The 23,518-nt window shown below is 42.6% G+C and overlaps 1 protein-coding gene across 5 annotated transcripts in view; it reads left to right on the top strand.

The window, feature by feature from the left end:
- LOC110520290 (unconventional myosin-Ib) overlaps positions 1 to 23,518 on the top strand; it is a 147,609-nt gene that overhangs the window by 73,237 nt on the left and 50,854 nt on the right. For all 5 annotated transcript variants that reach the window (XM_090230061.1, XM_021597487.3, XM_090230060.1 and 2 more), the window contains exons 4-6: positions 1,939 to 2,033; positions 19,049 to 19,153; positions 21,088 to 21,134. In XM_090230061.1, the coding sequence (XP_090086187.1) occupies positions 1,939 to 2,033; positions 19,049 to 19,153; positions 21,088 to 21,134 (247 nt within the window). The remainder of the gene's footprint in view (positions 1 to 1,938; positions 2,034 to 19,048; positions 19,154 to 21,087; positions 21,135 to 23,518) is intronic.

Here is a 23,518-nt window from a genome sequence, read left to right as displayed (position 1 = left end):
CTATAACGTCGGTAAAAGTCTAGGTGTCAGAATACTTTCCGACTACTGTGTGTGTGGAGAATTATTTTAAATTTTGGCACACAAGTCTTATTCGCAGCCATCTCCGTGAACTGATTCATTGCGGAGGCCGAGACTAATCCATTGCAGAAGCCACGGGGATGGTACAGTCTTAGACTAAGGGGATTGTGGCTGCACAATGCACATCTCTCTCCAGAATGCGCTCTGATTACAATTTTCATTCATTCATTCACATTCACTGCTTAAGTTAATTGTGTGAATTATTTGTGTTTTGATTGTCAGTGTCTATCAATTCCCCATTACATATACTCTATCACCAGTAGTATCTTTAGCGTTAATTCCGCTAATTTATTTCTCAACTACAATGTTTGTTTTGGTAACGGTAATGTCTCTTAATTCCTTTAATATATTATTATTCGAGTCTTTTACTGTTCTCATTGTCGGAGTGGACATTTTGCCAAGCGCACAACTATGCTACACTTGTGAGATGAAGTTTTGATCCATTTCATTCCATTTACGAGTTTTGTCAATTTAGTCCTTGTCTTTTGATTTGGAGCGCTCCTGTCAATGTTGAGTAAGGACGTGCACCTGATTACCCATAGAAGTAGGCCTACCAGGCCTTTGTGCAAATGTAGGCAAATTAATGTGTCCATTTGGGGATCTGAGTATTTCTGATTGTCTTAATGTGCCTTAACTAAAGCTCTGTGGAGCTTCTCAAAGTCATGTTTTCTTCACCTCAAAATGGCAAGCAGTCTTTTTTATGTCTATTGAGAATAACTATAATTCCTCGACGTATTTTTAAAATGTTTTCAGCTCTCTCCCTTTCGATTACCACTCGGTGTGAAAGGGAAACGTATTGCTCTGATCCAGTGGAAACATCATTAAAAGCCGACCTGATTATTAATTATCCCTTGCGCAAATAGTCTAAAGCTGTGTCTGTCCTGACACTGGCATATATTTTATACAATGTTGCAAGGTGCTTCTGGCCTGAACCAAGTTAGTAGTTGATATAATGTTTCAAGTTTGTGGCAGACAGGCCGTGCATAGCCAGTGTGACTTATAGGATAATTATTTTTATCCGGATATTTTCTACCTGCACACTGTAAGGTTAAAATGTTTTGACTTTATAGGCAATTTTTACATAGTTGCCAATGACAATAGAAGTTACTTTTTAGTTTTTTTCATTTGGTTATAATATTTATTAACCATATGACAATGATTTTGAGATATGAAGGCGTTATTATAAATGAAATTAAACTGTTCCACAAGAATGTGCATATGAAAACCATAACTGGCACGCAGAAATGGTAAAATAAATTGGCATTCCACATGAGAAAGTTTGCCGACTTGTCGTATAGCCTATTAACGGCAACTTCAGGAGAGTAATGGCAGAATCTGCGGATGCCAGTAGGACCAGGAGGATGGTTGGGACAGGTTATATTTTTTTCTTATTATCTTGATCTCTGGCTCCCTCTTAAGCTGTCATTTGTGTCTTATTTCATCAAACAGTGATCTTAAAGCATCAGACAAGCTCAATGCATATATAGTTGATTATTAAAACACATAGATTATGTCGATATAAGGACAAATACATGTTTTAAAATTTCGCCCAATCAATTGGTCGAAATAACAGACGACTTTTGACTTTTTTTTATTCGGGGACAGCCCTAATATCAACCCAGTGAGCTATGGAGAAAGATGAATGTTTTGTCAATAGACTCTGAGTCTATTAGTTTCAATGTAGTTGGCCTGTCACAAGATAGAACAGCTTGAATGATAGATGGTATGGGAATGGATGAGTTGTGTATGTTATGGAAGTTTCCTTGAAATGATAGACCTACATCTGTGACGCAATTGAATATCCAATGTGTTTGGACTATGAATGTATGTCAATGTGGATGTGCTTGTTGTGTGTTCCAGCTATGCCCTGGCAGATGAGGCCTACCGTTCTCTGAGGGACCAGGATAAAGACCAGTGTATCCTCATCACAGGAGAGAGTGGAGCTGGAAAGACTGGTGAGACAAGTCCTCTACCAAACAATTGCAATAGGCCCACCATTTAATTGGGAGTTAACACTTACATTAATGTCATCAAACATGCACTATAATGGGTTAACATTGTGAGTGTAAACAACATTTACAACACTTACAAGCAACACTATTGAGGATTCTTAAATGTACAACACAAGCACAGGAGGTTGGTGGCACCTTAATTGGGGAGAACAGGCTTTTTTTAATGACTGGAACAGAATCGGTGGAATGGTATCCAATACATGAAACACATGATTTCCAGGTGTTTGATGTCAATCCATTTTGTTTCATTTCGTCCATTATCAGCTGTTCTCCCCTCAGCAGCTTCTTGTGCACACAAGGTAGCCTACAAACAATAGGCCCATTTTATGAGCTCACATTTGCGAGGAATCAACCGTATTAGTAAAACATTGCAGTACATCAATTCTACTGTTGTATTGTAACTCTGTTACAAAATAACCAACACTTCTTTCGAATGTACAACACAGGGGTTAAGTGGTCTTGAGACTTCTAGATAAGGGCTGTGTTCTGTTTGAAGTGTTCTAGAACAATGGTTTCCAAACTTTTCATGGTCTCGTACCCCCTCAAACTGTCAACCTCCATCTGCGTACCCCCTCTAGCACCATGGTCAGCGCACTCTCAAATGTTGTTTTTTGCCATCATTGTAAGCCTGCCACACACACACACACACTATATAATATATTTTTTAAACATAAGAATTCTAGTTTTTGGGACAGAGCTCTTATAAGACCAGGGCAAAAATAATAATAATCAATAATTTTGATCTTTATTTAACCATCTTACATATAAAACCTTATTTGTTCATTGAAAATTGTGAATAACTCACCACAGGTTAATGAGAACGGTGTGCTTGAAATAATGCTCATAACTCTGCAATGTTGGGTTGTAGTCGAGAGAGTCTGTCTTAAATAATTTTCCACACACAGTCTGTGCCTGAATTTAGTGAGGGCCAAGAATTCACTCTCACAAAGGTACGTATTTGCAAAGGGCATCAGTGTCTTAACAGTGCGATTTGCCAAGGCAGGATACTCTGAGCACAGCTCAATACAGAAATCTGGCAGTGGCTTCTGATTTAAATGGCATTTTCACAGAAATGCTTCAGCTTTGAGGCTCTCTTGTTCATATATTGATTGGTAAGTGTACTGGAGGCAGGGCATGAAAGGGATAACAAATCCAGTTTGTGTCATCCGTTTTGGGAAAGTACCAGCGTAATTGCGCACCCAACTCGCTCCGGTGCTTCGCTGTATCAGATTTGACATTGACTGTAAGCTTGAGTTCATTTGCACACAAGATATCATACAAATGGAAAGACCTGTGTGGCGCCCTTGTTAATGCAGAAAGAGAAGAGCTACAACTTCTTAATCATAGCCTCAATTTTGTCCCGCACATTGAATATAGTTGCGGAGAGTCCCTGTAATCCTAGACCCAGATCATTCGGGCGAGGAAAAAACATCACCCAGATAGGCCAATTGTGTGAGAAATTTGTCATCATGCAGGCGGTCAGATGAGTGAAAATCATGGTCAGTGAAAAACTTTAAGCTTGTCTCGCAATTGAAAAAAATTGTCAATAATTTGCCCCTTGATAACCAGCGCACTTCTGTATGTTGTAAAAGCGTTACATGGTCTCTGCCCATATCATTGCATAATTTAAAAAAATACACGAGACTTCTGGGGCCTTGCTTTAACAAAGTTAACCATTTTCACTGTAGTGTCCAAAACTTATTTCAAGCTGTCAGACATTCCCTTGGCAGCAAGGTGGATGCTGCAGTGTACCCATGTGGGAGCAACAGCTTGCACGTGCGTTACCACTCTACTATGTCTCCCTGTCATGGATTTGGCGCCGTCAGTACAGATACCAACACATCCTGACCACCAAAGTCCATTTGATGTCACAAAGAAAAAATATCCTCTCCTGGTTTGCAGAAGAGGATGTCTCTCCCCCCCCCCCCCCCCATAAATGTAACGGACATGTACCAGGAGCTGTGCTAGGAGATGTTGACTCATCCAGCTGTAATGCATAGAATTCAAAACATCTCCTGCCATGTCACTGATGCATTGTGAAACTGTTGTTGATGGAGACATAGTATATTTTTGGGGGCCTTTTCACCCAGCATTGTCCCAGCCATATCCGCAGAAGCAGGAAGAATTAAGTCCTCCACAATAGTTTGGGGCTTGCCTGTCCTAGCCACTCGGTAGCTCACCATATAAGATGCTTCAAGCCCCTTCTTATTAATGGTATGTGTTGCTTTTATCCATGTCTTACTACTCGAAAGTCTTTAATTCTTGCTCAAATTTTTCAAATTGCCATGTTTTGTTTTTAAATGTCTGCACAAGAGTGAAGGTTTCATTGAGTTGTGAGATAGTACTTTTGCATATAACACACTGTGGCTGAGGAAAGGCACTGCTCTCAATATAGGTGAACCCCAAATCAATGTAGTTCTTATAATATTTTCGCCACTTCGATAGCCCGACGTAGTAGCTCTTCGGCTGCTTCAGATTCACAACTGTCAGTGTCCATGCTAGCTGGGCTAACAACAAATGTAGAATTACTGATGCTAGCATTGAGTGTGCTCGTGGAAGCAGAACAACTTGTGTTGTCGACAGGTGTAGGTGTAGTACTGCTGTTAGTAGCAGTACTATCAGTAGATCTGGTATGTGTCTCTGGACGTGGGCCTTACTAAATGGACAGTTTGAAAATGTTGTGTCACCCAGTTTTGGAATGCCTGTTCTATTACATTCTGTAGAACTAAGACTTGTAGGGAAACTCAATGATGGGGGCATGCAGGCAGCAGTAGCCACAAGGACAGGAGGATATCAAATACAATTTTAAAGAGCAGTAGGATTTTGTCAGAGTTAGATAAACCTACCGCCTACCAGACCTGAAACTGGGATTTGTTTTAGGAAAGCCTAAGTCAGGTTTGTACGGCAGATGCAAGTTAAATGTGACCGACCGTCTCGATTCGGTCTTATGCAGCAAAATTTGAAATTGTGTTTTTTTTTAAACATTTGATAAAAGTAGACACTCAGAGTTAGAAAATGGTATCATACACTGCAGTTGAAGAACAATGGGAAAGTAACTCTGCTTTGAAAGTTGATGAACTTGTAACCCCACTTTTGAGAAAATGGCACGTGAATGCTGCAGATGGATTGTCTTCAACACTTCCAACCCCCCATATTTTTATGCAAATATATATATATATATATATATATATATATACATACACACACACACACATACATGCACACATATACATACATACACATATACAGTTGAAATCGGAAGTTTACATACACTTAGGTTGGAGTCATTAAAACTCGTTTTTCAACCACTCCAAATTTCTTGTTAACAAACTATAGATTTGGCAAGTCGGTTAGGACATCTACTTTGTGCATGACACAAGTAATTTTCCAAACAGTTGTTTACAGACAGATTATTTCACTTTTAATTTACTGTATCACAATTCCAGTGGGTCAGACGTTTACATACACTAAATTGACTGTGCCTTAAAACAGCTTGGAAAATTCCAAAAAACAGTGTCATGGATTTAGAAGCTTCTCTTAGGCTAATTGACATCATTTGAGTCAATTGGAGGTGTACCTGTCAATGTATTTCAAGGCCTACCTTCAAACTCAGTGCCTCTTTGCTTGACATCATGGGCAAATCAAAAGAAATCAGCCAAGACCTCAGGAAAAAAATGGTAGACCTCCACAAGTCTGGTTCATCCTTGGGAGCAATTTCCAAACGCCTGAATGTTCCACATTCATCTGTACAAACAATAGTACGCAAGTATAAACACCATGGGACCACGCAGCCATCATACCGCTCAGAAAGGAGACGTGTTCTGTCTCCTAGAGATGAACGTACTTTGGTGCGAGAAGTGCAAATCAATCCCAGAACAACAGCAAAGGACCGTGTGAAGATGCTGGAGGAAACAGGTACAGAAGTATCTATATCCACAGTAAAACGGGTCTTACATCGACAACCCAAAAGGCCGCTCAGCAAGGAAGAAGCCACTGCTCCAAAACCTCCATAAAAAAGACAGACTACAGTTTGTAACTGCACATGGGGACAAATACTTACTTTTTTGGAGAAATGTCCTCTAGTCTGATGACACAAAAATAGAATTGTTTGTCCATAATGACCATCTTTATGTTTGGAGGGAAAAATAACACCATCCCAACCGTGAAGCACGGGGGTGGCAGCATGTTGTAGGGGTGCTTTGCTGCAGGAGGGGCTATTGCACTTCACAAACTAGATGGTATCATGAGGAAAGGAAAATGATGTGGATATATTGAAGCAACATCTCAAGACATCAGTCAGGAAGTTAAAGCTTGGTCGCAAATGGTTCTTCCAAATGGACAATGACGCAAAGCATACTTCCAAAGTTGTGGCAAATTGGCTTAAGTACAACAAAGTCAACGTATTGGAGTGGCCATCACAAAGCCCTGACCTCAATCCTATAGAAAATATGTGGGCAGAACTGAAAAAGCGTGTGTAAGTAAGAATGCCTACAAACCTGACTAAGTTACACCAGCTCTGTCAGGAGGAATGGGCCAAAATTCACCCAACTTATTGTGGGAAGCTTGTGGAAGGCAAGCTACCAAATACTAATTGAGTGTATGTCAACTTCTGACCCACTGGGAATGTGATGAAAGAAATAAAAGCTGAAAGAAATCATTCTCTCTACTAACTTTCTGACCTTTCACATTCTTATGATAAAGTGGTGATCCTAACTGACCTAAGACAGGGTATTTTTACTAGGATTAAATGTCAGGAATTGTGAAAAACTGAGTTTAAATGTATTTGGCTCAGATGTATGTAAACTTCCGACTTCAACTGTAAATACATATACATGTGTAATTTCTTTTAAATATATATATTTCCTTTATTACCCTACCACCCCTCCCCCAATTGGAGCAAACTAGTGAACACCGCTTAGGCCTGTATTTCCATGGACTGTCTATTTTACAATAGTTATATTTTGTTTTTTTACTCCGCTAAAATTAGGCTATAACTAAGAATGCAAATTGATTTCTGAACAAATAGTATTACTACACAGATCATACACGTAATGCTAGCTAATGAGCCAGCAAGCTAATATTTGCTAGCTAACAGTACGCTTTATCTTGCAATGAAAACAACTTTCTGACAACATTCTTTAACTTATAATATCTGAAAATGGAGCTAGACTCTAATACATGGATGAATGCTTCATGGCAGACTGGAACCATTGTTTTGTTTGTAGCTACATCTTGTTTGGCCAGCGTTGTTTGGCTGGTTAACTTGCTGCAATCCCACTAACGGGATAAGTATCATCAACAACTGCTGAATATTACTAAAAATATTTAGATTCATGAAATCACAAGTGCAATATAGGAAAACACAGTTTAGCCTTTTGTTAATCCACCTGTTGTCAGATTTTGAAATTATGCTTTACAGTGAAAGCAATCCAAGCGTTTGTGTAAGTTTATCGATCGCACGACAAAACATTAAGTGCACTTAGCATCAGGTAGCTTGGTCACGAAAATCAGAAAAGCAATCAAATGAATTGTTTACCTTTGATCTTTGGATGTTTTCACTCACGAGACTCCCAGTTACACAACAAATGTTCCTTTTATTATTTTTATATTCAAAATAACGCGCCAAACAAACGGAGGTATGTTCAGAAATCCACAGGAACGAGCGGTCACGACAACGCAGACAAATTCCAAATAGTTTCCATAATGTCCACAGAAACATGTCAAACGTTTTTTTTAATAATCACTCCTCAGGTTGTTTTAAAAAATATATAATCAATAATATATCAACTGCAAATGTCTTTCACACTAGGAGAGGGAAAAGCAATACCTATCCAAACTCTGTTGCGTGAGCAAAACTCAAGTGACCTCTTTACGCGATGTTATCGTTCTGGCTCATTTTTCAAAATAAAAGCCTGAAACTATGTCTGAAGACTGTTGACACCTTGAGGAAGCGATAGGAAAAGGAATCTGGTTCATATCCCTTTAAATCCAGCAAAGGGAGGCTATGGAACATGGAGTTTTCCAAATAGAAGCCACTTCCTGTTTTGATTTTCCTCAGGGTTTCGCCTTCTGTTAAACTCACAGACAATATTTTGACAGTTTTGGAAACTTTAGAGTTTTCTATCAATACTAATAATAATATGCATATATTAGTAACTGACTGAGGAGCTGGCCGTTTACAATGGGCACCTTTTCATCCAAGCTACTCAATGCAGCCATAAAAAGTTAAACACAGACCGTGGCGTGTGTAGAAAGGAGCAAATAGATTTTTCCAACTGATCTGTCGAGAGCGCCTGCTAAATTCAGGGTATCAATGTTGTTCAAAAGTATCAACTTTTGTAGTTCTCGATGGCTAACGTTATACATTTCAAAAGCGGCGTGGTAGAAAGTACTATCAACACATACTGAGCAGCTCATGTTTAAACAGAAGCGTGCGAAATGAAAGATAAATGCAAACTCATCACCTGGCATGTCCAGCCCATCAATTATCTCAGCCAATCATGGCTTGTGGGAAGTTTCCTGACTTTTTTCATGGATATGCCAACTAGACTCGTAATTTAACAATTTTATTTGTATTTACGGAATACAAGTTTGTTATTAATGCACATGAAAGTTCACATGTTCCAGAAGATATTTCTGCCCCCAAAAATGTTTATGTTCAAATGCCTCTCCTGTGAAGTAGTGACGTGTGACATATACCTAGTTTCCTGAAACGAGTCACAAATGTACTTGCAGGCATGGCAAAACAATAGTGTAAAGACAAAGCGACTGACTAATGAAAACAAACTCTGACGATAAAATATAAGTTAGACAAAACAATATAAACGGTGGCAACTCTTTAAATATACCTCTTATGTTTTGCAATGTTGTGCTGTCAACTTGTATTAACCTATGTTATAATCTTGGAACGTGTTCTATAGCCTAAGATTAACTGTAAAAAATCTCCATGCTCCCTAATATGTGATGATGATATCACCATCACATCCTGTCCCTTCCTCTGACATCAGTTAAATTGAAAGCTTCTATTTATTTTCTTCGTTGGTTTTGTGTTACAGCGCTTTCCAAAGCTATTAGAAGCCAACTTCACATAACATTGGTGTACTGTTCCTCTTTTCTAAGTTTCATTCTTCTCTAACCGAACTGTTTCTAATTGCTGGTGTATTAACACAAGACTTGGAGGGACTTTCATTCAATAGTACAGTGCTCTGGGTGATGTGGCTTTGAGAATCTGACATGATAAAACCAAGTAGCATACCAATTATCTTTTCGCTGTTAGAAGCCCCATTTGTGCTATCCGTTTGTGTTTGAATTAATAGAATAATAGAATTCTCAGAGGTTCTAACCATTCTATTATTCAAATTATTTTGCTGGCATGGCACTTCTTATCTGGAGTCCTGGAGGCTGGAGTCAAACTACAGTACACGTGCCTGCCAGGTGAAGTGGGCTACTGGGTGAATTACGAACATGTTGTCAATCCAGTTGACTCTCCATTTGGTTCCCATTAAACTCTCTACAAGTGGCCTTCATCCCACTAAAGAAAAGACAGAACTACTTTTAAATGTTATGTTTATACCAGCAGATATCCCACAGCCCTGAAACCGTTCTGTGGTTAACTGGTGCTTTGATTACAAGGCCTTGGATTATCTGTCACTGCAAGGCCAATGTTGACATCCTAATTACTTTGATACAGAGCATTAATGTTAGTCAAGTGGTGTCACATTGTTCAACATCATTAATTGGTCACCTTAGCAATGATGCAGTGCTGGCAGAGATCAGAGTTCACTAGTGTTTTTATTTAACTCCCTTTCTCCCTCAAATGCAAAACAAACAATTTCTGTCTAAGGAAGTCAAGTGCAGCCATGTAACTTTCTACAATCAGTGTACAGGACATTACAACCACACCATTTGTTTTGGGGTCTTTCTTCCTCCTTTTGTCAGGGGGGGGGGGGGGGGGTGTTCTACAGTAAATACTGGAATTTGTGTGTGCCAACCACTCATGGGTTTAAAGTCCCAATCCAGGAAATGAATCAGCAAAGCCAGGGCAATGAGATGAGTTAGTATTTGGGGTAATCTCTCATAATTTTTGTAGGGTTACAGGGGGTAGATGAGGCTGATGAAAATTGCTCTGGGTTTGGGGTGACTGGGGTCACAGTGTTACCCTAATGCTATTCAGTCCAATTCATTACGGAGTCATCACGTAGTCTTTTACTTAAGGCATTTTTCAGAGGAGGACTAAATTATTTATCGTACTGCCTTGAGTGCAGTGCCTGACAGGGGTGTTTCAGTGCATTTGTTTCTGAGCATACTGAGCGTCATCAATTTAATACTTCTGCAAATCTGAACTTGCATACCTGACCTCAAACACACATTTCTGCAGATGTTAATGGTTGAAGAGTCCCACTAGCAAGTAGTTCCTTTTCAAACCAGCTGAATCTTTTGTCATTTGGAAAACATGTAAACATTATGTTTGTATGAAAGATTTGATGTGTGAGAGAGTCAAAAGTAGTCACTAACTGTATGTGTCAGACAATACCTTTATGATCTAGGGAGTGCCTAAACGTTATGATGGTTGCAAGTGTTCTTATTTGTAACTAATCTCGTTTTGATCTTACTTTGTTCCTTTTGAGATTGAAAAACACGATTCTAGCAGACTGTTGGCTTACTCACTGTAAGGTTTGTTAACGATACTATCCTCTGTCAAGGGGTATTCAACTCTTAATAACCTACACGGTCCAGAGCCTGCTGGCTTTCTGTTCTACCTGACAATTAATTGCACCCACCTGGTGTCCCAGGTCTAAATGAGTCCCTGCTTAGAGGGGAACAATGAATAAAGCAGTGGAACTGGCTTCCAGGTCCAGAGTTGAGTTGGAGGGCTCTATTTTGTTTAATTATTGTACTCCATTTCTAGGATCCTTCAACTCTTGTGCTGATTTCCTGCTTTCCCCTTATCCGCTCTTTCCTAACTATCTACACTGCTCAAAAAAATAAAGGGAACAGTAAAATAACACATCCTAGATCTGAATGAATGAAATATTCTTATTAAATACTTTTTTCTTTACATAGTTAAATGTGCTGACAACAAAATCACACAACAATTATCAATGGAAATCAAATTTATCAACCCATGGAGGTCTGGATTTGGAGTCACACTCAAAATTAAAGTGGAAAACCACACTACAGGCTGATCCAACTTTGATGTAATGTCCTTAAAACAAGTCAAAATGAGGCTCAGTAGTGTGTGTGGCCTCCACGTGCCTGTATGACCACCCTACAACGCCTGGGCATGCTCCTGATAAGGTGGCGGATGGTCTCCTGAGGGATCTCCTCCCAGACCTGGACTAAAAGCATCCGCCAACTCCTGGACAGTCTGTGGTGCAACGTGGCGTTGGTGGATGGAGCGAGACATGATGTCCCAGATGTGCTCAATTGGATTCAGGTCTGGAGAACGGGCGGGCCAGTCCATAGCATCAATGCCTTCCTCTTGCAGGAACTGCTGACACACTCCAGCCACATGAGGTCTAGCATTGTCTTGCATTAGGAGGAACCCAGGGCCAACCGCACCAGCATATGGTCTCACAAGGAGTCTGAGGATCTCATCTCGGTACCTAATGGCAGTCAGGCTACCTCTGGCGAGCACACGGAGGGCTGTGCGGCCCCCCAAAGAAATGCCACCCCACACCATGACTGACCCACCGCCAAACCGGTCATGCTGGAGGATGTTGCAGGCAACAGAACGTTCTCCACGGCGTCTCCAGACTCTGTCACGTCTGTCACATGTGCTCAGTGTTAACCTGCTTTCATCTGTGAAGAGCACAGGGCGCCAGTGGCGAATTTGCCAATCTGTGTGTTCTCTGGCAAATGTCAAACGTCCTGCACGGTGTTGGGCTGTAAGCACAACCCCCACCTGTGGACGTCGGGCCCTCATACCACCCTCATGGAGTCTGTTTCTGACCGTTTGAGCAGACACATGCACATGTGTGGCCTGCTGGAGGTCATTTTACAGGGCTCTGGCAGTGCTCCTCCTGCTCCTCCTTGCACAAAGGCGGAGGTAGCGGTCCTGCTGCTGGTTTCCACCTGTCTATTCCACAGCATGTGAAATGTATTGTCAATCAGTGTTGCTACCTAAGTGGACAGTTTAATTTCACAGAAGTGTGATTAATTTGGAGTTACATTGTGTTTTAAGTGTTCCCTTTATTTTGTTGAGCCGTGTATATCGAAGGGTTGTCAAATCTTAAGATTTCCTCTCTGCTTTTGTCTCTGGCTTTTTGCTTTCTGGGTCACAGTCAGCTGCAGACCGTCAGTCATCTCATCGGCTAGGGATGTTCTGGAGTCTGGACTGAACATTACACGAATACTACAAACCATGTAACGTTTAGCATAATGCTTTCTGTCCTGAGAAGAGGCTGATTCAGGAGTATTTCATATTCATATCAATGCACATAAACTCATAAAGTTGCACAGATTCTAACCCCATCTTTTAAAATGCTGGTTCTGGGTACATGTTCTCATACAGTACCAGCCGAAAGTTTGGACACCTACTCATTCAAGGGTTTTTCTTTATTGTTTTACTATTTTCTACATTGTAGAATAATAGTGAAGACATCAAAACTATGAAATAACACAAATGGAATCATGTGAACCCTGCAAAAAAAGAAACGTCCCTTTTTTCAGGACCCTGTCTTTCAAAGATAATAGGTAAAAATCCAAATAACTTCACAGATCTTCATTGTAAAGGGTTTAAACACTGTTTCCCATGCTTGTTCAATGACCCATAAACAATTATTGAACATACACCTGTGGAACGGTCCTTAAGACACTAACAGCTTAAACGGTAGGCAATTAAGGTCACAGTTAGGCCTCTTTAGTGTCCTAAGTTTTCATATCTACTGACTCTGAAAAACACCAAAAGAAAGATGCCCAGGGTCCCTGCCCATCTGTGTGAATGTGCCTTAGGCATGCTGCAAGGAGGCATGAGGACTGCAGATGTGGCCAGGGCAATAAATTGCAATGTCCGTCCTGTGAGACATTACGGACATTGCAAGACAGCGCTACAGGGAGACAGGATGGACAGCTGATCATCCTCGCAGTGGCAGGCCATGTGTAACAACACCTGCACAGAATTGGTACATCTGAACATCACACCAGCGGGACAGGTACAGGATGGCAACAACTGCCCGAGTTACACCAGGAACACAATCCTTCCATCAGTGCTCAGTCCGCAATAGGCTGAGAGAGGCTGGACCGAGAGCTTGTAGCCCTGTTGTAAAGACAGGTCCTCACCAGACATCACCGGCAGCAACGTCGCCTATGGGCACAAACCCATCATCGCTGGACCAGACAGGACTGGCAAAAAGTGCTTTTCACTGATGAGTCGCGGTTTTGTCTCACTAGGGGTGATGGTCGGATTTGCGTTTATCGTCGAAGCAATGAGCCTTACATTGCAGGCCATCTCAACGCTGTGCGTTACAGGGAAGACATCCTCCCTCATGTGTTACCCTTCCTGCAGGCTCATCCTGACATGACCCTCCAGCATGACAATGCCACCAGCCATACTGCTCGTTCTGTGCATGATTTCCTGCAAGACAGGAATGTCAGTGTCCTGCTATGGCCAGTGAAGAGCCCGGATCTCAATCCCATTGAGCACGTCTGAGACCTGTTGGGTGAGGGCTAGGGCCCCCAGAAATGTCCGGGAACTTGCAAGTGCCTTGGTGGAAGAGTGGGGTAACATCTCACAGCAAGAACTGGCAAATCTGGTACGGTCCATGAGGGGAAGATGCACTGCAGTGCTTAATGCAGCTGATGGCCACACCAGATGCTGACTGTTACTTTTGATTTTGACCTCCCCTTATTATTCAATTTCTGTTCGTCACATGTCTGTGGAACTTGTTCAGTTTGTGTCAGTTGTTGAATCTTATGTTCATACAAATGTTTACACATGTTAAGTTTGCAGAAAATAAACGCTGTTGACAGTGAGAGGATGTTTCCTTTTTTGCTGAGTTTAGTAACCAAAAAAGTTTTATAGAAATAAATGTATTTCAGATTCTTCAAAATAGCCACCCTTTGCCTTGATGACAGCTTTGCCCACTCTTGGCATTCTCTCAACTAGCTTCATGAGGAATGCTTTTCCAACAGTCTTGAAGAGAAAACACATCACGACAAGATAGACAACACACCACTATGTAGAGACCTAAGACGACAACCCTGCATGGCAGCAACGCATGACAACAACATGGTAGCAACACATGACACCAGCACATGGTAGCAGCACAAAACACACAAAAGGCAAGAAGGTAGAAACAACAATACATCACGCAAAGTAGCCACAACTGTCAGTTAGCGTGTCTGTGATTGAGTCTTTGAATGAAGAGATTGAACTCTCCAGTTTGAGTGTTTGTTGCAGCTCGTTCCAGTCGCTAGCTGCAGCGAACTGAAAAGAGGAGCGACCCAGGGATGTGTGTGCTTTGGTGACCTTCAACAGAATGTGACTGACAGAACAGGTGTTGTATGTGAAGGATATGAGGGCTGCAGTAGATATCTCAGATTGTGGGGAGTGAGGCCTAAGAGGGTTTTATAAATAAGCATCAACCAGTGGGTCTTCTGACGGGTATACAGAGATGACCAGTTTACAGAGTAGTATAGAGTGCAGTGATGTGTCCTATAAGGAGCATTGGTGGGAAAACTGATGGCAGAATGGTAAAGACCATCTAGCCGCTCGAGAGCACCCTTACATGCCGATCTATAAATTACTTATCCGTAATCTAGCATAGGTAGGATGGTCATCTGAGTCAGGGTTAGTTTGGCAGCTGGGGTGAAAGGGGAGCGATTACGAAAGAGGAAACCAAGTCTAGATTTAAGCCTGCAGCTTTGATATGTGCTCAGAGAAGGACAGTGTAGCCATACTCACAAGTACTTGTATGAGGTAACTACCTCAAGCTCTAAATCCTCAGAGGTAGTAATAACACCTGTGGGGAGAGGGGCATTCTTCTTAACAAACCACATGACCTTTGTTTTGGAGGTGTTCAGAACAAGGTTACGGGCAGAGAAAGCTTGTTGGACACTAAGAAAGCTTTGTTGTAGAGCTTTTAACACAAAATCCTGGGAGGGGCCAGCTGCGTACAAGACTATCACCTGCATATAAATGGTGAGAGAGCTTCCTACTGCCTGAGCTTTGTTGTAAATTGAGAAGAGCGTGGGGTCTAAGATCGAGACTTCAGGTACACTCTTGGTGAAAGGCAGTGGCTGAGACAGCAAAAGTTCTGACTTTATACACTGCACTCTTTGAGAGAAGTAGTTAGCAAACCAGGTCAAAGATCCCTCAGAGACACCAATAATCTTCAGCTGGCCCACAATAATTTAATTGTCTACCATATCAAAAGCTTTGGCCAAGTCAATAAAAATAGCAGCACAACATTGCTTAGAATCAAGGACAATGGTGACATCATTGAGGACCTTTAAGAATGCTGTGGTAGCCATGCTGGTTAAGTGTGCCTTGATTTCTAAATAAATCCCTGTCACCAGTAAAGCACACCATCACACCTCTTCCTCCATGCTTCATGGTGGAAGACAACCACACATGCTGAAATGATACGTTCACGTAATCTGCCTCTGACAAAGACATGGCGTTTATAACCAAAAATGTTAATGTCCATTGCTTGTGTTTCTTGGTCCATGCAGGTCTCTGCTTCTTATTGACGCCCTTTAGTAGTGGTTCTTTGCAGCAATTCAACCTTGAAGGCTTGATTCACTCAGTCTCTTCAGAACAGTTGATATTGTGATGTGTCTGTTACTTGAACTCTGAAACAAATGAAATCAAATTTGATTTGTCACATGCATCGTATACAAAAGGTAGACCTTACCGTGAAATGCTTACTTACAAGCCCTTAACCAACAGTGCAGTTCAAGAAATAGAATTATGAAAATATTTACTAAATAAAATAAGTAAAAATAAAAAGTAACACAGTAGAATTACATAATAAAGAGGCCCCAGTGATGTATTGGGCTGTACACACTACCCTCTGTAGCGCCTTACGGTCTATTACTGAGAATTTGCCATACCAGGTGGTGACGCAACCGGTCTGGATGGTCTCCACGGTGCAGCTGTAGAACTTTTTGAGGATCTGGGGACCCATGCCAAACCGTTTCAGTCTCCTGGTGTTGTCGCGCCCTCTTCACGACTGTCTTGGTGTGTTTTTGCCTATGATCGTTTGTTGGTGATGTGGACACCAAGGAACTTGAAACTCTCGACCCGCTCCACTTCAGCCCCGTCAATGTAAATGGAGGCCTATTCTTGCTCACATTGAGGGAGAGGTTGTTGTCCTAGAATCACACTGACAGGTCTTTGTCAGTGATCAGGCCTACCTCTGTGTCGTCAGCAAACTTAATGATGGTGTTGGAGTCGTGCTGGGCCATGCAGTCATGGGTGAACAGGGAGTACAGGAGGAGGCTAAGCACATACCCCTGAGGGTCCCCAGTGTTGAGGATTAGTGCGGTACATGTGTTGTTGCCTACCCTTACCACCTGGGGGAGGCCTGTCAGGATGTCCAGGATCCAGTTGCAGAGGGAGGTGTTTAGTCCCAGGGTACTTAGCTTAGTGATGAGCTCTGTGGGCACTGTGTTGTTGAACACTGAGCTGTAGTCAATGAACAGCATTCTCACATAGGCGTTCCTTTTGTCCAGGTGGGAAAGGGAAGTGTGAAATACTATTGAGATTCTGTCATCTGTGGATTGGAGTGGGTCTAGGGTTTCCGGGATGATGGTATTGATGTGAGCCTTGACCAGCCTTTGAAAGCACTTCATTTAGGCAGGTTACCTTCGCATTCTTGGGCACAGGGACTATGGTGGTCTGCTTGAAACATGTGGGTATTACAGACTCGGTCAAGAAGAGGTTGAAAATGTCTTGGTGTTGGTCAGCACATGCTCCGATTACATGTCCTGGTAATCCGTCTGGTCCAATGACCTTGAGAATGTTGACCTGTTTAAAGGTCTTGTTCACATCATCTGCGTAGAGCGTGATCACATAGTCATCCAGAAGAGATGGTGCTCTCATGCATGCTTCAGTGTTACTTGCCTAAAAGTTATTTAGCTTGTCTGGTAGTCTCACGTCACTGGGAAGCTCGCGTCTGTGCTTCCCTTTGTAGTCCATAATAGTTAAGCCCAGACACATCTGACAAACATCAGAGCCAGTGTAGTAGGATTCAATCTTAGTCCTGTATTGACGCTTTGCCTGTTTGATGGTTTGTCTGAGGGCATAGTGGGATGTCTTATAATTGTCGGGATTAGTGTCCCACTCCTTGAAAGTGGCAACTCTAGCCTTTAGCTTGGTGCGGATTTTGCCTGTTATCCATGGCTTCTGGGTGGGATATGTACGTACAGTCTATGGGGACGATGTCCTCAATGCACTTATTGATGAAGCCAGGTGACTGAGGTTGTATACTCCTCAATGCCATTGGATGAATCACAGAACATATTCCAGTCTGTACTAGCAGAACAGTCCTGTAGCGTAGAATCCGCGTCATCGGACCACTTACATTAAGAGTGAGTCACTGGTACTTCCTGCTTTAGTTTTTGCTTGTAAGCAGGAATCCGGAGAATAGAGTTCTGGTCAGATTTGCCAAATGGAGGGCGAGGGAGAGCTTTGTATCCATCTCTGTGTGGAGTAAAGGTGGTCTAGAATTTTTTTCCTCTCTTTGCGCTTGTGACATGCTGGTAGAATTTAACTAAAACTGATTTAAGTTTGCCTGCATTAAAGTCCCTGGCCACTAGGAGCTCTGTTTCTGGATGAGCATTTTCTTGTTTGCTTATGGCCTTATACAGCTCGTTGAGTGCGGTCTTAATGCCAGCATCAGTTTGTTAGGGTAAATAGACGGCTACGAAAAATATAGATGAGAACTCTCTTGGTTGGTAGTGTGGTCTATAGCTTATCATGAGGTACCTCAGACGAGCAATACCTTGAGACTTCTTTAACATTAGACATCGCGCGCCAGCTGTTACTGACATAGACACACACACCCGCCTCTCGTCTTACCAGACGTAGCCACTCTGTCCTGGGTTTACACAGAAAAACCAGCCAGCTCTATATTATCCGTGTCGTCGTTCAGCCAGGACTCAATGAAACACAGGATTTTACAGTTTTTAATGTCCCGTTGGTAGGATAGTCTCGACCGTAGACCATCGAGTTTGTTTTCCTGTGATTGCATGTTGGCCAATAGAACCGATGGTAACAAGGCATCCCAACCTTCTCCCACGGAGATACCGAGGGAGAAGGTTTTGAATGACAGGGATTGGACCTGTTATCCAGAATGAAGTATACCCTTGTTGCGGACTCTTTAAATAAAAAATCTTTGTCCAGTTCGAGGTGAGTAATCACTGTTCTGAAGCTCTTTTCTGACATAAAGAGACGTTAGCAGCAACTTTATGTACCTAATAAGTCACAAACAATGTGAAAAAACAAACAAAATAGCACAGTTGCTTTGAGCCCATAAAACAGAAGCCATCCTGTCTGGCGCCATTATTTAAGCGGCAGCAGTAACTCTGGGTCTTCCTTCCTGTGGCGTTCCTCATTTCAGCCAGTTTCATCATAGCTCTTGATTGTTTTGTGACTACACTTGAAGAACCTTTCAAAGTTCTTGACATTTTTCGCATTGACTGACCTTTGTCTTAAAGTAATGTTGGCTTGTCGTTTATCTTTTCTTATTTGAGTTGTTCTTGATATAATATGGACTTGGTTGTTATGGAGTGTGTCAACAGTGGAGAGGGACCCCAGAGAGGGTACACACCCTGTCTCTGTAGGGGCTGCTGGAGGGTGATGTAAGGGGGATTTTGGGGTGTGGAGGGGCTGGCTAGGGTTGGCGTAATTTGCGACTTGGAGGTTTGGGTGTGTCAGGGCTCTTGCCTCAGCCCTGTCTAGATCTAGATGAGAATTACCTTTAACCCTGTCTTACTGTCTGTTCCTGTTCCAGAGGCCAGTAAGCTGGTGATGTCATATGTGGCGGCGGTGTGTGGGAAGGGCCAGGAGGTGAACAAGGTGAAGGAGCAGCTGCTGCAGTCCAATCCTGTGCTGGAGGGTGAGTATTCTAACCCGACCCACCGTTCGCTCTTCCCATGCAAGTTCAGAATAGGAGGTGCTTATATATGCGAGTGGAAGTGGCTCCCATGCTTCAGGTTCAGAGTGGGATGGGGCTCAGCTAAGATGGCTGAGGCATCAGGGACACACCCACTTTAACACACAATCAGTTTAGCTTTTTTCCTCTAGACAGTCTCTTTCTCTCACACGTCAAGCCTCTCTTAACAGAGATATCCAAATAGCTTGAATGCTTTCACCAACCATTACAACCACTAGGCTAGCTGCCGCACATGTTGTAATGGTTGGCAAAAATGATTCAAGCTATATGGATATCTCTGTTAAGAGAGGCATGAAGTGTGTGAGAAAGAGACCCGTTGGGCCGGTAACCGAAAGGTTGCTGGTTCGAATACCAGAGCGGAGATAGTGAAAAATCTGTCTGTGCCCTTGAGCAAGATACTTAACCCTAATTTGCTCCAGGGACTTCATGCTACTATGGCTTACCCTGTAAAACCCTGTATGTGACAATACACTTTTTCATATTATTTTCTTTACATTCAATTCACTGTTCGTTTGTGACCGGCCTCTGTACATTTTTTAAACGTCTGTTTTGGAGGATACCGTATTGGTTTTCCTGATATGAATCATCAAACCACTCTTCATCCAATTACTACTAGACATAACATGCAACACTTTATAAAATCTCCCACCCTATTTACATGTTTCACCAATGCTCAGTCCACTACATTAGGAGAAAAAACCCTCCCTATACCTCTGTGCTGGCACAGACAGCAGTGTTTTAATTGAGGGTCTGTAGACAGGAAATGCTCATGAGTGATGAAGCCAGCCTAGCGGTGCCCAGTACTTAGCTGCTGTACTATAGAGCCAGGCCCATAATACTCAGTAGGAGTGTAGCAGCTACAGGCTGTAATGACCCCTAGGTACACAGAGAGGGAGCGTGGGGGGCATAGACTTACTGTAGTTAGCAATGATTCACTTAATCAACACTCCTTAATTAGGGGGCTGATTTGAAATACTTTACAACCCCACGGTGCTTTGTTGAACGACACATGAAGGCTGTTTAGTGTAAAATGTGGGATTTTGGAGAGAGGAAGAGAATAGTAACAATGTACTTTTACTGCAGTTGGTGCTCCCACAAATATCAGCCTGCTTAAAGGACTGTACTGAATGTGCAATTTTGTACTTTGTTCAGGGTCTTTTCTTGAATGGTGATATTGTGTTGAAATGTGTGTTGAGCTATGAAATATTGCAAACTTATAATTGATGGTCTCTGGTAATTTTCATAATTTTGTACTATGTGTAGTGCACAGTTCACACACTGAACTACTGACTTAAATGTAGATAGACTGCTATTTTGAGCCATAAGCTTTGAAAGCCTCCAAGCTCTGTTTTAACCCAGACCCTCAATAACATAATGGGACTGATTAGGCATCATCAGGGGAGGCAGGTAGCATAGTGGTTAGAGCGTTGGACTAGTAACTAAAAGGTTGCTAATCGAATCCCTGAGCTAACAAGGTAAAAATATGTTGTTCTGCCCCTGAACAAGGCAGTTAACCCACTGTTTCTAGGCCGTCATTGTAAATAAGAATTTGTTCTTTACTGACTTGCCTAGTTAAATAAAGGTAAAATAAAATCAGACCAAAAGGCTTTGTGGTAGTCTAGTGGTTGCATGATTGACAGATAAATGGATCAGCTTTTACAGGTTCGACAGACAGCGTTAAGTAGATTTCATGAAGAGAACACCAACCAAGCCATCAGTATGTATGTGTTAGTTAGTGCTTATGATTTAGCAGAGAAAGTGATGCTTGATGACTTTTCACATACTTGAAGTAATACAGACTATCAAAATGTATAATATACTGATATTGGTTGCCCTGTCTACCTGACTGATACTCATGTTGAAATGTTTATTTTCAGCTTTTGGGAATGCTAAAACAATGAGAAATGACAACTCATCCCGATTTGTAAGTATCCTATTTTCTTTGTTGTCCTGACACTAACACTGAAGTCTGTGGGCGCTTTTATGGTCTGCTCCTCCAATAAGAATCTGTGTTTGATGGTCTGCTCCTCCAATAGGAATCAGTGTTTGATGGTCTCCTCCATTGAAGCTGTGTGTACTTTAGATTAAACACAGGTGGACCTTTGATCTAGACATCACCAGAGGCAAACAAACCCTCACCCTTTTCCTCTTATCTATTTTTCTCTCCAATTTCTCTCGTATCACTTTTTCTCCCCTAGTTCCTCCCTAATTCTCTCCCTCTGTAGAGCTTGCAATTGGCTCTCTCTGCAGACCCTGCCTTAACACCAAGCCGTTACAGTTACAGCATAGAGGCAGCCCAGGATAGAAATGAAGCCCAAGTCAGCGTAGCGTTTTTTTGGCAACCATCTCCAGATGTCTGCCGATGGCTCCTGCCAAGATCCCTTTAGTGTTTGGGAAACTGCTCTTTTCTCCAGAAACTCCACTGCCTCTGGTGTCATGTAATGTTTTCCTACAATGAGGTGGCTCTTAAAGCACTAAATATATCCACTTATTCCACTCCCACATGGCACAAGCACCAGTACGGTGCTGCCTTGTACAGTTAAAGATTACATTACGTCACATCATGCAAAACAGCTTGTGTCGGCTGGTGTGGAGACCGTATTGACTGTACGATCGTCAGCCAATGGGATGGTTAGGTTTACGGTAACTGTTCTGTGACCTTTGGCCAATTGCCGCTGAGGAACTAACATACTTGGAGGCCTACACTACCTCTCCTCCAATATGACTTATGCACAGTGAGCATTCTGGTTCAAACATGGCTCCTCAGCACTGGAGCTTTAGGAAACTGACTGACGCTTTGACTAATGATGATATCAGCAGAGTGGTGATGCAAACACTATCTTACTCTGAGGTTTTTTGTCTGGCAAACTAATCTAGGAAAGCATTGTCTTTTTATTTCTCATGCTTCCTCGCTGGCTGGCTGCGTTTTCCAGTGGGGCCCATTGGCAGCCAGCAGCTGCCTGTTTTAGATTCCACTGTTTCTGATGTCACCACATTACTTCAGGCTTCACCAATCAGACTGGAAACACACTGACTGACTTAACCATATCCCACCCTGTCTTGGGCTAAGTCTTGACTTAAGGCCTGTTTATTTATCTAACCTTTATTTAACCAGGCAGGTCAGTTAAGAACACATTCACAATGATGACCTAATGTCTAGGGCACTGGTCAGGTCACGTAAGGACAAAACCAAAACTCACAGGCCCTTGTCATGTGCCATTGTTATTTGAACTAATATCCCACGAGTCAGTTTAATCTGGTATTGAAGTGCTCTGTGTACCATACTATTCAACTATTCAAGAGGGCCACCATTGTTCCTGTTCCCAAGAAAGCTAAGGTAACTGAGCTAAACGACTACCGCCCCGTAGCACTCACTTCCGTCATCATGAAGTGCTTTGAGAGACTAGTCAAGGGCCATATCACCTCCACCCTACCTGACACCCTAGACCCACTCCAATTTGCTTACCGCCCAAATAGGTCCACAGACGATGCAATCTCAACCACACTGCACACTGCCCTAACCCATCTGGACAAGAGGAATACCTATGTGAGAATGCTGTTCATAGACTACAGCTCAGCATTCAACACCATAGTACCCTCCAAGCTCGTCATCAAGCTCGAGACCCTGGGTCTCGACCCCGCCCTGTGCAACTGGGTACTGGACTTCCTGACGGGCCGCCCCCAGGTGGTGAGGGTAGGCAACAACATCTCCTCCCCGCTGATCCTCAACACTGGGGCCCCACAAGGGTGCGTTCTGAGCCCTCTCCTGTACTCCCTGTTCACCCACGACTGCGTGGCCACGCACGCCTCCAACTCAATCATCAAGTTTGCGGACGACACAACAGTGGTAGGCTTGATTACCAACAACAACGAGACGGCCTACAGGGAGGAGGTGAGGGCCCTCGGAGTGTGGTGTCAGGAAAATAACCTCACACTCAACGTCAACAAAACTAAGGAGATGATTGTGGACTTCAGGAAACAGCAGAGGGAACACCCCCCTATCCACATCGATGGAACAGTAGTGGAGAGGGTAGCAAGTTTTAAGTTCCTCGGCATACACATCACAGACAAACTGAATTGGTCCACTCACACAGACAGCATTGTGAAGAACCTCAGGAGGCTGAAGAAATTCGGCTTGTCACCAAAAGCACTCACAAACTTCTACAGATGCACAATCGAGAGCATCCTGGCGGGCTGTATCACCGCCTGGTACGGCAACTGCTCCGCCCTCAACCGTAAGGCTCTCCAGAGGGTAGTGAGGTCTGCACAACGCATCACCGGGGGCAAACTACCTGCCCTCCAGGACAC

Source organism: Oncorhynchus mykiss, chromosome 3 (genome assembly GCF_057628025.1).
Source record: "Oncorhynchus mykiss isolate SJ-2025 chromosome 3, ASM5762802v1, whole genome shotgun sequence".
NCBI lineage: Eukaryota > Metazoa > Chordata > Actinopteri > Salmoniformes > Salmonidae > Oncorhynchus > Oncorhynchus mykiss.
This window is presented reverse-complemented; position numbering and strand designations above follow the sequence as displayed.